The sequence below is a fragment of the Meles meles genome, chromosome X, assembly GCF_922984935.1.
Source record: "Meles meles chromosome X, mMelMel3.1 paternal haplotype, whole genome shotgun sequence".
Taxonomy (NCBI): Eukaryota; Metazoa; Chordata; class Mammalia; order Carnivora; family Mustelidae; genus Meles; species Meles meles.
Genome location: NC_060087.1, coordinates 131,010,074 through 131,023,062, shown reverse-complemented (window position 1 = coordinate 131,023,062; position 12,989 = coordinate 131,010,074). Strand labels below are relative to the sequence as shown.

General features: G+C 58.3%; 1 protein-coding gene across 3 annotated transcripts in view; it reads right to left on the bottom strand.

Annotated features, from left to right (window-relative positions):
- Positions 1-2,685: 2,685 nt before the first annotated feature.
- ATP2B3 (ATPase plasma membrane Ca2+ transporting 3) overlaps positions 2,686-12,989 on the bottom strand; it is a 58,747-nt gene continuing 48,443 nt past the window's right edge. For 2 of the 3 annotated variants that reach the window (XM_045995792.1, XM_045995790.1), the window contains one exon: positions 2,686-5,286. In XM_045995792.1, the coding sequence (XP_045851748.1) occupies positions 4,966-5,286 (321 nt within the window). In that variant the 3' untranslated portion in view covers positions 2,686-4,965. The remainder of the gene's footprint in view (positions 5,287-12,989) is intronic. The other variant, XM_045995791.1, reaches the window with a different exon arrangement.

Sequence of the window (12,989 nt, the reverse complement as noted above, 5' to 3'; positions counted from 1 at the left end):
CTGGTCTGGGGCTGGGGGCAGGCTCTGGAGATCCTGTAGCTCTAGGTTTCCTTTTATGACGAATGCATAGCAGGCCCCTTTTTTTCTTTCTGTGGGACTCAGTTTCCCACTTTGTAAATTGAGCAGGTTGGACCAAATGATCCCAGACTGGGATTGCTGATCACTCGTTTCATTTTTATTTTTTTTGGATTGCTATTTTAAAATCCCTTAACCTGCCCCTGTGTCTGTCGTGCTGCGCGGTGGGCCTTGCGGGCCTCGCATGCTGGCCTGTGGGCCTGTCCTGTCAGCGCTTACCCTGTGGGGGTCGTCTCTGTTTCCTTGATGCAGCTGGGGCCGGGAGCTCCCCCTTTGCATCATCGTCATCGGGAGGGAGACGGGGGCCCTGGTCAGCAGTGAGGGATGGAGATGAGATTTCCTAAAACCTAAAGCTTCCAGGAGCTTCTTAGTCCAGAGCACATCTTAATTACTGTAAAGTGATAAATGGCCGGGCCTTGCCTGGCCCATCAAACCGGGGGAAGCAGGGGGGCAATCCGGGTTCTATGAGGAACTTGGCTGGTCTCTTCCTTTCCAGCCACGGTTGAGTGAATGGTGTCCCCGAAAGCATGTGTCTGTGTCCCAACTCCTGGAACGTGGGGATGGGTCCTTGTTTGAGAATAGGCTCTCTGTAGCTGTTGTCAGTGTGAGGTGAGGTCCTACGGGGTCTGAATCCGAGACGACTGGTGCCTTGCAAGATGCAGCGGTGGGCCGTGCGGAGGGGGGAGGCTGCTGGGCGGCGGCGGCAGGAGGAGTGGCGCCCACCAGCCAGGGCAGGCCCAGGACGGCGGCAACCACAGCTGCTGAAGACACAAGGAAGGATCAGCCCCAGAGCCTTCGGGAGGGGGAGGGCCGCCCTGCCTACACCTGGATTCCGGCCTTCTGGCCCCCGGAACAGGGGTGGGTGACGGCCTTGTTATTTTAGCCCCCCCCCCCCCCCCCCCCCCGCCACCACCATTGTGTGGTGCTTCGTCAACTCCTACCGGGCCTTCCTCAGACTCCCGGCTGCACCTTTGCACCCGGGGTGCTCCTGGGTGGTGAACTGTGGGCCAGCTCTGTGCAGGGATGGTGCTGTGGTGCTGCCCAGTTGTCTCCCGCGGCAGAAATGAGCAATGTGGGGGGCGCGCAACACCCTCCGTAAGGTGCCAGCTCCCTGCCCATGGCGTGGAGCCCCCACCTAGACTCGCTCAGCCTCACGGTTCAAGGTGGACTCCTACCTCCGTGAAGCAAGGTCTCTTTGCTGTTTGTTTGTCCGCTGTTTGCTCTTACTGGTCTTTCTGCCTTTTTTAGACATATGGGCTCTGGTGGTTGGGAGGGAACTCAGAAACCATTTTTCTCCTTTCTTGGCAGCTTCCCTGGAAAAGGCATCCACTGGCGTTGCCAAGTTTGAAGGGGTGAAGTGTGGAGTGGCGAAATGGAAACACAGGCACAGGCGATGTGGGTCGTCTTGGCCCCGTGGCCGTGGTGGTCATTTGCAAGTTTTGGACCAGAGCTGCCTTTGTGGTTCTGCTGGCAGAGTGGAGGGGCTGGGTCGCAGGGCACAGTCGTGCCCCGCTGCAGGCATGCGAAGGGACGGAGAGGGGTACGACCCGGCGAGCAAGTGAATGACAGAAATAATGGGTTTTCTTTCCCTGGCTTTGGCTTAAAGAGGAATTCTGATTACACCCTTTGTGCGCTGCTGGTTGGGGGGGGGGGGGGTTGGGGTTGGTTTCAAATGATGCAGCTGCTTTGGAAAAGAGTTTGGCAGCTCCTCAAAAAACTAAACCAAAAAATTAAAATGCATTACCAAGTGACCCAGCAATCGCACTTCTGGATGGAGACCCAAAAGCAGGGACTCAACCAGGTGTTCGTACACCCGTGTTCGCGGCAGCGTGATTCACAGAAGCCCAAAGGTAGAAGCGATCCAGGTGTCCCCTGGTGGATGAGTGGGTAAAGAAAATATGGTCCAGCGGTACGATGGAATGTTCTTCAGCTTTAAAAAGGCAGGAAATTCTGACACAGGCTACAAACACGCATGAAGCTTGAGGACACAGTGCTGAGCGACATCAGCCGGTTTCAGCTACTGCTGCGGGTTTCTGAGAGGGGTCAGACCCCGAGAGACACGGAGGCCAGCGGGCACCCGGGGCTGTGAGGGCGGGGCACGGGATGAGGAATTAGTGTCCAGTGTGAGCAGATTTCAGTTTGGGGAGATAAAAGTGTTCTGCAGACGGATGGGGGGATGACTGCACAGCACCGTGAAAGTACTTCATGTCATTGCTTAAAACTGGAGCATGACTTTTATGGTGTATGTATTTTGCCGCAGTCAAAAAAAAAAAAAATACGTGCATTTGGGTTTGTGGCCCCTGCCCTCGCCTTCCTTGGAGGACGCCGGCCTGGACCTTCAGGTGAGGCCCCTCTGGGTGCAGACAATTAGAGGACCGCCATGCAAACCTTCGCTAAGTGCCTCTGACCCCCACAGGGCAGGCAAGCCCTTTCTTCGTTCCAGAAGGGTTGGACGGGTAACTGCACACCCGGGGCGGAGCTCTACCATCCCTGGGGCTCATCTCAGTGGTGGCGAAGCGGATGAAGACACCTCCTTTTCTTTGCAAATGAGAATTCACCAACTAATCAATCACACATGTTACCCAGACTGGGACTGTAGGAGCCTTTCATTTTTTCTTTTTAATACACAGAAATTTTGGTCTATTCTTCAAATTAGGAAATTCAACTACAGACTTTAAATTATTATGCATCTGGTCTTCCTCATTAAGATAATTTTTGTTCATCTTTATAACAGGCAGATAAGAATGTAAAACATATTTAATAACTGAACACAGCTGACCAAGCCATTCCGTATAATATGCTCGATAGAGGGGGGCTTCCTCGCAAGACAGGTCCCTTAGCCAGAGCGAAAATCGGAGGTCACAGCGCCCCTTTTCTGAACCCCACACCCCGAGGAAAGGCAACCTAGGGACTAAACAATGGACACACACAGGAGGCAACTTTGTACAGCAGCAGTGAGGGCGGTTGGTCTATGCTGACCGTTCGTTCTACCAAGGTGTCTCCAGCAGGGAATGAAAAGAAGCCCATGAGCAGAGCATACGCCCCTTATCTTCTTCAGTTGAAAGATTTCCAATTTTATTTCTAGTTTAAGAACACACAGACCCTCAACAGATTGAGTTGCCCTTTTTGTTGTTTGAACAAGGACATTAGGGAACAATTTACAAATGGGTAACATTCTCAATGTGCCCTTTGGAATAAAGGGATGGCTTTAAGTTATCTGTAGCTGGCATTTTAAGTGGGATTTTCTTGTCTAACTGGAACTCCTTTGCCTGAGATTTGACTACTCCTGCTCAGCCTCGGGCCCAAGTGAGAGGCCAGGTCGGGCCTCAACCGCCTCTGGGCAAAACATGAGACAGCCGCGTTCAGCAGGTAAAGGACCCTCTGCGTTTTCTGCATTTCCCTCCCTGGTTAGTGTGCGTTCAGGGGAAATTGAGGCTTGGCACCAGGAGTGCCCATACGGCAGGGAGAGGTCCCCAAGGGAACCGTCTGGGGAGCCCAGGCCCAGCTCTCCCGCCTGCAGACAGGGTGCTCGGCTGGTGCCGCAAAGCTCACCTCCTCAGCCTTCTGGGTTCATGGGGCTGAGCCACAGGGGCCCCCAGGGGCTCTGCTCCCGCGTCGGCTTCCCCCATGTCCCCGTGGGTGGCTGCACACACAGAGCCACGCCTGCGTGGGTCATAGTTGTCCTTGAATGAGTGCTTTGGCAGGTGGTGACTGAGAACTGACCCCAGTCACTTGCAGGACCCTCGGTCCAACTTCTTGGTTGTGGGCACATCAGCTCCTCTGGGGTTTGGACAGTACTTCTGCCACTTTCCGCCTGACTCTTGGTGCTCTCCCCACCCCCACCCCGCCTCCGGACCTGGCTCTCCTGGGGCTGCTCCCGAGGGGGCGGCAGCTGGGGCATGGACAAAGCAAGCCCGCCAGCCAGAATTCAGGACTTGGAGTTGAAACTGAAGGGCAGGGGAAGCAAAGTTCCCCTTTCCACCTACCGGAGGGGATCATTCTCATCAATACTTTGGTATTTTCCTTTTAAATAAAAAATTCCACCGGAAGGGTCCCGCCCCCATAGGCAGGGGTCTCAAAGTGCCAAAGTTCCAATTCTAACCGCCCCGGCCTCGTGTCTCTCTCCCCGACCTTCTCAGAAATCTCCACAGCAACACTCCCAGAAACGGTGCGGGAGGGAGGACCGGGTTGGAGCACGGAGGCTGGGCGGAAAGTGGGGGGCAGCGATGGGGGCGGGGAGCAAGCAACCGAAAAGATACTCTCGCAGTCCCGTTCCCTGAAAAAAACCTGCCACAGTAAATAATGAAATTTCAAAATGAAAACACCTGATAAGAGGAATGGAAATATCATGCTGATAAATAGCTCCTTATTCTTTAAATATGCATCTGGTCATATATGTACGTATGTGTCTATACGCACACACACACAGCTACGCACACACGCGCACACATACAGACCGCATGTGTGTCCTGGGGGAGGGGCACTCAGTGGTGCAGGTCCGTTTGCGGGCGGCTGGGGGGGGGGTGTGTCTGGCCGGGCGTCCTGCGCGAACCTGTCCGTCCGCTCGCTCTCGCAGGGGTGCGACGCAACGTCCCATAAGCCGAGCTCAGCCCCCGCCCCGCCGCACAGCCCGAACTGCGAACGTCTGGAGGAATTGTAGTGTTCATTTAAAAAAAAAAATGCTTCAATAGAAAAAAGGGAAACGCAGCTCTGCTCACGCTCTAGTTTCTCCCTCCTCCTCCTCAGTGCCAGGTAGGAAGCCTGGGGTGGAGCGGCCTCCCGCGAGTGCCGCGCGAGCACCCCTGCAGCCACCTTGGCCGTGCCCTCCTCGCAGGCCCGCGCTGTCCGGCCGCGTGCGCGTGTGTGCGGGGCGCGCTGAGAGCAGTTCCCCTAGAGGGACGTCTCCACGCTGTGGAGCGGGCTCCCGGGTCTGGAAGAAAACGCTGACGAGGTAGCTGACTTGGTGCCGTGCGTGGTCAGGTAGATGCCGCTGTCTATGGCGTTGTTGTTCTGGTTGGGGGCCGGGGGCGGGGGGGCCCGCAGGCGCTCCTCATTCTCGTCCACGTCCGTGTCGTCGATGAGCGGGATGTTGTGGGTGTAGTCATTGATCAGAAACTCGGGCGTCGCCATGAAGTTGTGAATGGAGGTCTTGGATTCCGGTTTCTCCAGGCCCTCGTAGAGCGAGCTACGGAATGCTTTCACCACCCGGATCTGGAGTGGGAGCGGGGAGGACAGGGGCCCGAGGCGGGAGCAGGCAGGGAGGGCGGGAGCAAGGCAGGAAGAGAGGAAGGAGGGAAAGGGAGGCAGCCAGGCAGGAAGGAAAGAAGGAAGGAAGGAGACAGTCAGTGGCTGGCTGGTGCCGGCAAGTTCCACCCACGTCGGTGGTCTTCCGCTGGAATGGAGCAACCGGGGCCGCTCTGCCTGGTTGTGCTAAGGGCTCCCGGGACTGGGTCCCCATCTCATCATCTGGTCCACACGCAGGACAAGTGGCAGTGGCTTTCTCTAGGCTGACCTGGGCAGGTATTTTGGAGCTCGAGAGCGATCAGTGTGTGAGACTCTGGGCTGTTACCTCCCCTTTGGCAGGCCTGGGAAGGGAAGGACCGGCCGAGGGGGCCTTGGGCCCTGGGGCAAATCTGAACTCCAATGTGGTGGAACAGGAAGACGATTCAAAACAGGGAGAATGCTGGAGTGGACTCTCCGCTTCCTCCTACCAGAAAGTCCGCAGAACTTTCTGATAAGAGAAAGTCCCCAGTCTGTGGGCCCTTTGCTGGCCTTTCCCAAGCGGGTCTCCATTCCTGGCTTCTCTATAGACCTCTTCTCTGTCCCTCCGGCTCTCGTGACAGTCACCAGCCCCCATCGTGCCCCTATGGCCATCAGTCTTCCTGCTGCTATGTTCAGGGGCGACTTCTGTGTCTCCGTCTTACTTGATTTCTCAGGGGCACCCAACACAGCCGACGGGGCCTCCTTCTGGAAACTCCTCCCGGCTTCCCTGAATTGCCACTGCCTGGCCCTCCTATGTCATGGGTGCTCAGGCCCTGTCTCCCCCGCTTCTCCTTCCTCTGTCTCATGGCGCCCCAGAGCCCCGGCCCATCTCCCAGCCCCGCCCACCTCCACTGAAAATGGCTCCACTTTTGACTGCATCCCCTAAGCCAGTCCTGCTTGGATGCCCTGATCCAACGCAACCGTGCCTCATGCCTCCGACAGGCCCCTGCCTGCGGCTGGGCGCCTCTGGTTGGTTGTCTCCCTGCACAGACACTTCAGCCTTTGTGTCTCCTGCCATCACAGGAATTTTTTTCTTTAAATACATCTGTAGCATTTATTTTATTTTATTTATTTGACAGATAGAGATCACAGGTAGGCAGAAAGGCAGGCAGAGAGAGAGGAGGAAGCAGGCTCCCCGCGGAGCAGAGAGCCCGATGTGGGGCTCGATCCCAGGACCCTGGGATCATGACCTGAGCCTGAGCCGAAGGCAGAGGCTTTAACCCACTGAGCCCCCCAGGCGCCCCCATCACAGGCATTTTGCAGTCCGGCGCTCGTTGCCCCTCCAGCCTTTCCCAGCCTGCGCTTGCCTCCTCCTCTTCAATTTCTAAGCCACATAACTTCTTTTGGTCCCTGGAATCTCCCTCTTTTCGAGATCTCGCTCCCTGGCTGCTCCACCGGCATTGACAGACGTCGCATCAGCATAACTCTCCACGGGGAAGAGCTTCCCACAGTGCCCCGGTCCCCGGCTACGGTGGCCCTTGGCCCAAGCTGAACTCAGGCGCCCTTTGCCCCCCACACCTCCGGCCGGATCTTGCTCCCAGAAAGAGGCCCTCGGTCTCTTTGATCCCACCTTCACTTCCAAGAGTGCCCACGTCCCCAGGTCTACGAGCCACAGAGCTGAGGCCTCCCTTCGTTCCCTCCCTGGTCCCCCTCCACCTGGGCTCCCTCTTGGTTCTAGAAGCTCAAGCCAGCAGCAAAGCCGGCTCTTCCCTGTGTGAGTGGGTGGCCACAGCATCAGTCCCACAGTCGTCTCCACATCACAGGTTCTGGGACTTGGCTTTCTTGGTTTCGACTAGGTGTTGGGCTAACACAGGCTCTCAGCCCCGCAGTCATGCCCATTCATTTCTGCATTGTCTCTGGCTTCTCCGAGATCCCAGGGCAGAGCTGGGTCGTTGCGACAGAGACCTGGCCTTTATAAGAGAAATTTGCTGCCCCCTGATTTGGACCGTGAATCCCACCGCTGACAATGAATCCCTTTGGGCCTTCCAGGGTCTGGGTCCCGGAGCTGTCCGTGCGCGGCCAAGCACAGCGCTGTGAAATCAGTTTAAGCCCCGTGAGCCTCGCAGCCCTGTGAGTGCCAAAAGTCACCAGAGGGCTCCGTGAAACTCGGCTTCCTAACTCCAGTTCTTACATCTGGCTAGGACTGTCTCTGAATCCGGGGAAGTCACACCTTCTGGATTACAGACGGCCAACGATTCGCCCTCAGTTTCTTAACTCTCCCAGACTGGCTTCTGAGAAAGGGGTAACCCCAAAGTTGAGGCGAGAATCGTTCATATTATTAATGAAAGAGAATTCTTTTGTCATTGCAGATGTGGCCTCATTATTTGGGCCTTTTCTGGGGCCAGCACTGGGTGGGGGGGCTCCCGGGACGTTTGTTGGCCCGCCGGTGCTGGAGAACCTGCTCCAGCTGTGGGCAGCACCCCTCAAGCCACAGAAAGGACAGCAAGCCGGATCCTGCTGCCCTTGACCCTGGGCGCCTTGGTGGTAAGTTTGGCAGCAATGATCTGATGATCCCAACTACACCCTTTGCTCTCGCTGAGCCTGTCCCCTCCTTCAGAACTGAGTCACAAAGTCAGACCCACCTTCAGGACTCCCTGTGCCTGGCTGAACTCCAAAGTCCTTGCCCAAATAGGGCAGCCCGCCCTTCCCTCTCCAGCTTCTGCAGCTCTGGAATGTTCCCTCAGGGTGCTCCTCCCAAGTATAATCAGACTCCCTTTAATCACTGTCTTCGTCACTGGTCTCGTCTTTTCGACAGAGCTTGGCACAGCCATCGCTCAGTCCCCAAAGCAGGGCCTGGGGCTGCTCACGCAGACCTGTGTCATCCCAAGTCTCTTTTGGGTCCCACTTTCCCGCATTCAAGCCTCGGGCTGTTAACAGATTTCTTGGTATTGGGATTTTGATGGGACGCGTTCAGGCCACCCGACCCTGAAGGGCACCGCGACCTCCTGGGATGTGTTTGGTGAGAACCCGCAAACGTTTCAAGGAGAGAGGGTTGCCCCGGAGACCCGAGCTCACACACGGGGGGCTTCGGAACGGCCCCACAGCAGAGTTCAGGGGGTCCCAGCAAAAGAGTGACCAAGGCCGAGTGGAAGGAGCGCCTCCTCAAGCTGCAGGGGGAGTCCCTCGGGCCATCTCTCCATCTCTGCCACTCCCCAAGGGGCCTTGCCACCCTGAAGGCTGTCGGGGCCAGCATACATACACGCCTTTCGCACCCCCTCTGTCCCTCATGTCCCCTTGGGTGGTAGACGGGTCTACCAGATTGCAGGAGGCTGAAGGTCAGCCCCGGTCGTCCGGTCCTGTGGGTCCTCGTGCAGGGCTCTGGCCAAATGGCAGAGGCTCCTGGATTCCCGACCCCAGAACCCTGCCTCAGTGTGTCCCATGGCCCCCAGGTCCCCACCCTCTTCACGATGGGGCCCTCTCTGCCTCTCACAACCCCCAAGGGCAGAGACCCCGTGGTCCTCCCTGGCTCCCACCTGCATGGCTCACATCTCCGGGGCCCCTCGCAGCCTCCCTCGTCTCTGACTGTTGACTCCCACCCGCCCTCCCCAACCTGGCTGACGTGGGGGGCTCCACGCATTCCAGCAGGCGATGGGGCTGCCCTGGGTCCACTCCATGCAGTACAGGAATTCACCAAACTGAACCAGCCCCCCCAAAAAGTCCATTTTACTGTCAGATAATTTAGGAGGAAAAGAAAGACAGGAAAAGCACTTTCTGATAAAGATGCCTCCCTTGAGTTGTAGCCAAGGCGTCTGGGAGAGCCGAGGAGGATCCGGTCAGGCCGGGGCTGGAGGGCTCTCCCACAGCCTCCTGTCCCACCCCGACGGAGGCCGTCGTGCCCCCCATTTCCCCATGTCTGAGAGGCAGCCCTGCTTGCTCCCGCACTGCCTGGGCACCTCACCCCTGCACCCACTCAAGGGTGTTGTCCCCTCCCTTGGTGAGCTTACACGTTTGTCTTATCTTAAAAGAGACTCTTGGGGCCACAGTCCTCTCTAGCTGCCTACAATGGCTGATTCTTTCCTGACGCCCTGCTCCCCAGGGACCTCCCCATCTGCGCATGCAGTGCTCTTCATGCCACACCCTTGCTTCCCGGCTCAGATGGTTCTCTGCCCTCTCCCCATCTCCTCACATCTGAGGGCCCCAGGGTGCATCTTTGGACCTTTTCTCTCCTTCCCCTACACCCACACATTTCCTAACTGATCTGATCAGCCAAGGTCTTAACTACCATCTGTCTGCTAGTGAGTCCCAAGCCTCTATCTCCAGACTTGGGGCTCTGCCCTTGACCTCGGCAGTCTATTCTCTGCAGGGCCGCCCAAGCAATCCTTTCAAAGAAAAGCCAGAACTTGTCACACCCTCTGGTGGGTCTAAACCCTTCTGGGTCTAAACCCTTCATAGACGTGTCTCGTGCAAAGTCAGGGCCTGCCTCAGGCATCTTCTTTCTCATTCCTCTTTACTGCCCCAGGCCTTGGCTTCCTGACTGTACAATACCGAACTCCACCCACACACTCCTGCCTCGGGGCCTTTGCACAAGCGGTTCCCGCTGCTGGGAAGGCTCTTTGCCAGGGGGGGACTGAGCCTCACGCCTCCCCATCACCTTTTCTGTTCACAGCCTCAGCCCTCCCATCTCTCACTGTGGCTGACCTTCAATTCACCCCCCCCATTATTCTCTCCTCTGTCTCCTTTCCAAAGGCCCCCGAAAACTGGAGTCTGACCCATTCGCTGACCTCCCCAGCTCCTGGCACCCAGCACAGTGCCTGCGGCCAGCAAGAGCTCAGCGGGCGGCTGCCAAAGTGCCTCCGACCAGCTAGCTCGAGTCTCCCCCAGCCGCGTCACAGCTGCCCTGTCCCCCGTCTAGACCGTGCGTGTCTGCCAGTGTCGCGTGCGAGCTTTTTCTCTGTCCTCAGAACTCGACTCACACACCGGTCCTTTGGGAGGCTGTTCCAGACAACCTTTCTCTAAAACAGCACCCCCCACCTTTCTTTGGCTCTGCTTTCTTCTCTTCTGCGGCTTGTGACCATCTGCACTTAACAAGAACTTACTTCTCCGTTCTTCGCTACCCACCCTCTGCCCTCCCAGGTAAGCGCCGCCCGGCCTTCCCCGGAGCCCTGAGCTCCGTCGAAGGGGACAGGGTGGGTGAGGCTTGGAAGCCACAGCCCCGTTCCAGCGGCCCAGAGCCAAAGCAGGAGGGATGCCTGCACCCTCTGCAACAGGACTGCACTCCTGAGGGATGCATGGGGCAAGGGCAGAGGGGCTGAAGGTCCCGGCTGAAGGTGGTCGTGCTCCACTTTTGCTCTGACCTCCCGTGCTCAGGTTTGCAAGGCAGGCGGTGATGAGGGTGGGGAGGGCGTGTGCAAAACTGGGAGGCAAGGGAAGGACCCAGGGACCACCCGCCCAAGTAAAGAAATGCAAAAAGGGAAGGAAAAGAAAAGAGAAAAAGAAAAGCCAAGGCTCCTGAACAATGATGACAACAGAAACAACGGAAACTGTGCTTGACAACCTTTTGGCCTTTTCTCCTCCGTACTGTGGGACCAGCAGGCTGGGGGTGGGGCGGGTCATCATGCTTGATGGCCATGCCTGTCTCTGTACCAGCCACTAATCCAGAATCTTCTGCGGGAGGGAGGGGACTTTCTGCTCTCCTGGCATTCAGGCTTTGGGTTTACAGCAAATTCTGAACATAGCAGCTAGGGAGAGCCAAGGGAACCGCTCTCCAGGAACTTTGGGGTTCCCAGGTCCCAAACCATCCCTGTGGGCACGAGAGTGGCTCAGGGCTTGATCGCGACACAAAGAGGTGTGTGGAGACACACCCACAATCCAAGAGGAAGCTTCCCTTTCCTCACCGCGGAATTAGGAAAAGTAAAAATGCAAAGTCCAGAGCTGGCCCTTTCACTGAGGGAGGGCTCGAACCCCAGACCAGCTAAGCACGGGCTCTGTGCCTGTTAGCAAAAGTCACGAATGCTAACGTCCAGCAAGCTCTGCGGAGATCACCTCCCATCCTGCGGGGACGCACCTGTGCCAGGACCGGGAGAGCCCAGGCTCCTCCACTGATTGCAACATTCTGTGGCCCTGGGCGGACCCAGGCATGGGCTGAGTCCTGGGCCTCTCGGGTGGCCGGCCTGGCGTTTCGTCCCGGCCACGTCCTGCTGTGGGGCGGTGAGTAAGGTCTGAGCTTCCTGGGCTCTGGCTGCTGCCCTGGGAGTCGGCCTGGAAGTGCCTACCGGGTGGAGCCCGAAGCAGGGGTTCTGGGGTCTGCCGTAGGCGGCGAGCCAGCATGTGCTTTGGGAATTAGCGGGAAGGCCCTTCTCTGCGGTAGGGCCCACGGCTGCAGGGAGGCTCGGGCCGGGCAGGGCTGCTGCCCTTCCTAACGCGGAAACAACGGTGTCGGATCGCTGAGGAGCGGCGCCTGCGCTGTCCTCGGGAGCGCAAGTGGAGAGGCCTGGCTGGAAATCAGTGAGCTTCCCGAGAAAGGCGCCAGCGCCGGCGAGCAAGACTGCCTTGGCTCTGCAAGGCTCCTTCCTCCGCGGGGCTGGCTTAATTCCGGGAGCGGCTGCCCTGCCGGTGTGTGCCGAGCCTGCTGCCCCGGGCTCCGGCACAGGGTGCCGAAGGAGACTGTCGGGGCTTACCTGGCATCGGCTTTGCCAAGTCAGATGGAAGGCTTTCTGGTTGCAGAAGGCGATTAAAATGGAGCAACTGCTCTGATCTGTTTCTGGCGCGGTCAGTCAGAGCTCAGCGGCCCAGAGGGAGCCCTTCTGGCCGCATCTGACCAAACTTGCTGCCTGCCCTGGGCTCTGTCCCCTGGCTGGTTCAGGAGCCCTCTCCGTTCCCGTACGGAGGCCCAGGCCTGTGGCCGGGGGGCCCTGATGAGACGGGGGAGCCCCTGGGGCGAGCTGGGGGGAGCAGGCTTTGGAAGCGTGGCTCGGGACGGGGCGCTGGGGCATGACTGTGTGTGTCTCCGCTCACCCCCCAGGAGGCAGCCATCTGGCACCCAGCTTGCTGCTTGGGGATAAAGCTGAGGGAGCACAGTACCCCATCTCGGGCCACACCTTTGGCCCCTCCAGCCAGGAGGCGGGCCGAGCTTCTCGCAGCTCTAGTGGCAGGGGCAGCGGGGTGGGAGGGGCTGGACCGGATCACGCTCCCTGCTAGTTTGCACGAGACCAGAGTGCTGACTAAGTGACCGCTCACAGGGCCTGGCCTCTGGGGGATACGCTGAGGTCCCACGCCAGGGGGTGATGGCCGTGAGGGCCAGGTGCGACACCCCAGTGAGAATGGAAAGGCTGAGCGAGCCATCCTGGGCCAGAGAAATGGGTGCCATGTGGGGCTCCCGAATCCAGGGGGAGCAAAGACATGCGGGTGTGGGAAGCCTGGTGGAGGTCGGGGTTCGGCTGCAAAGGGTGGGCGGCTGTGAGTGTGGGTGTGCTGAGCCCCAAGGATCTCTCCTCTCTAACCCTCCCTGCTCACCCCTCTGGGGAGCTGTCCTTTCCCTCTGGCTCTGAGGATGTCCGTGGTTGGGACCTATGCTGGTGAGCGGTGTTACCGCTCCCTCTGGCCCCGGGGCTCCGTGTGTGTACCCCGTGCTGGGCCCTCTTCCTGGAGAGCCCGGCCGTGGTCTCGGCGGGAGTGATGTCAGACCAGAGGCCAGTGTGTTGGAGAGATTTGCT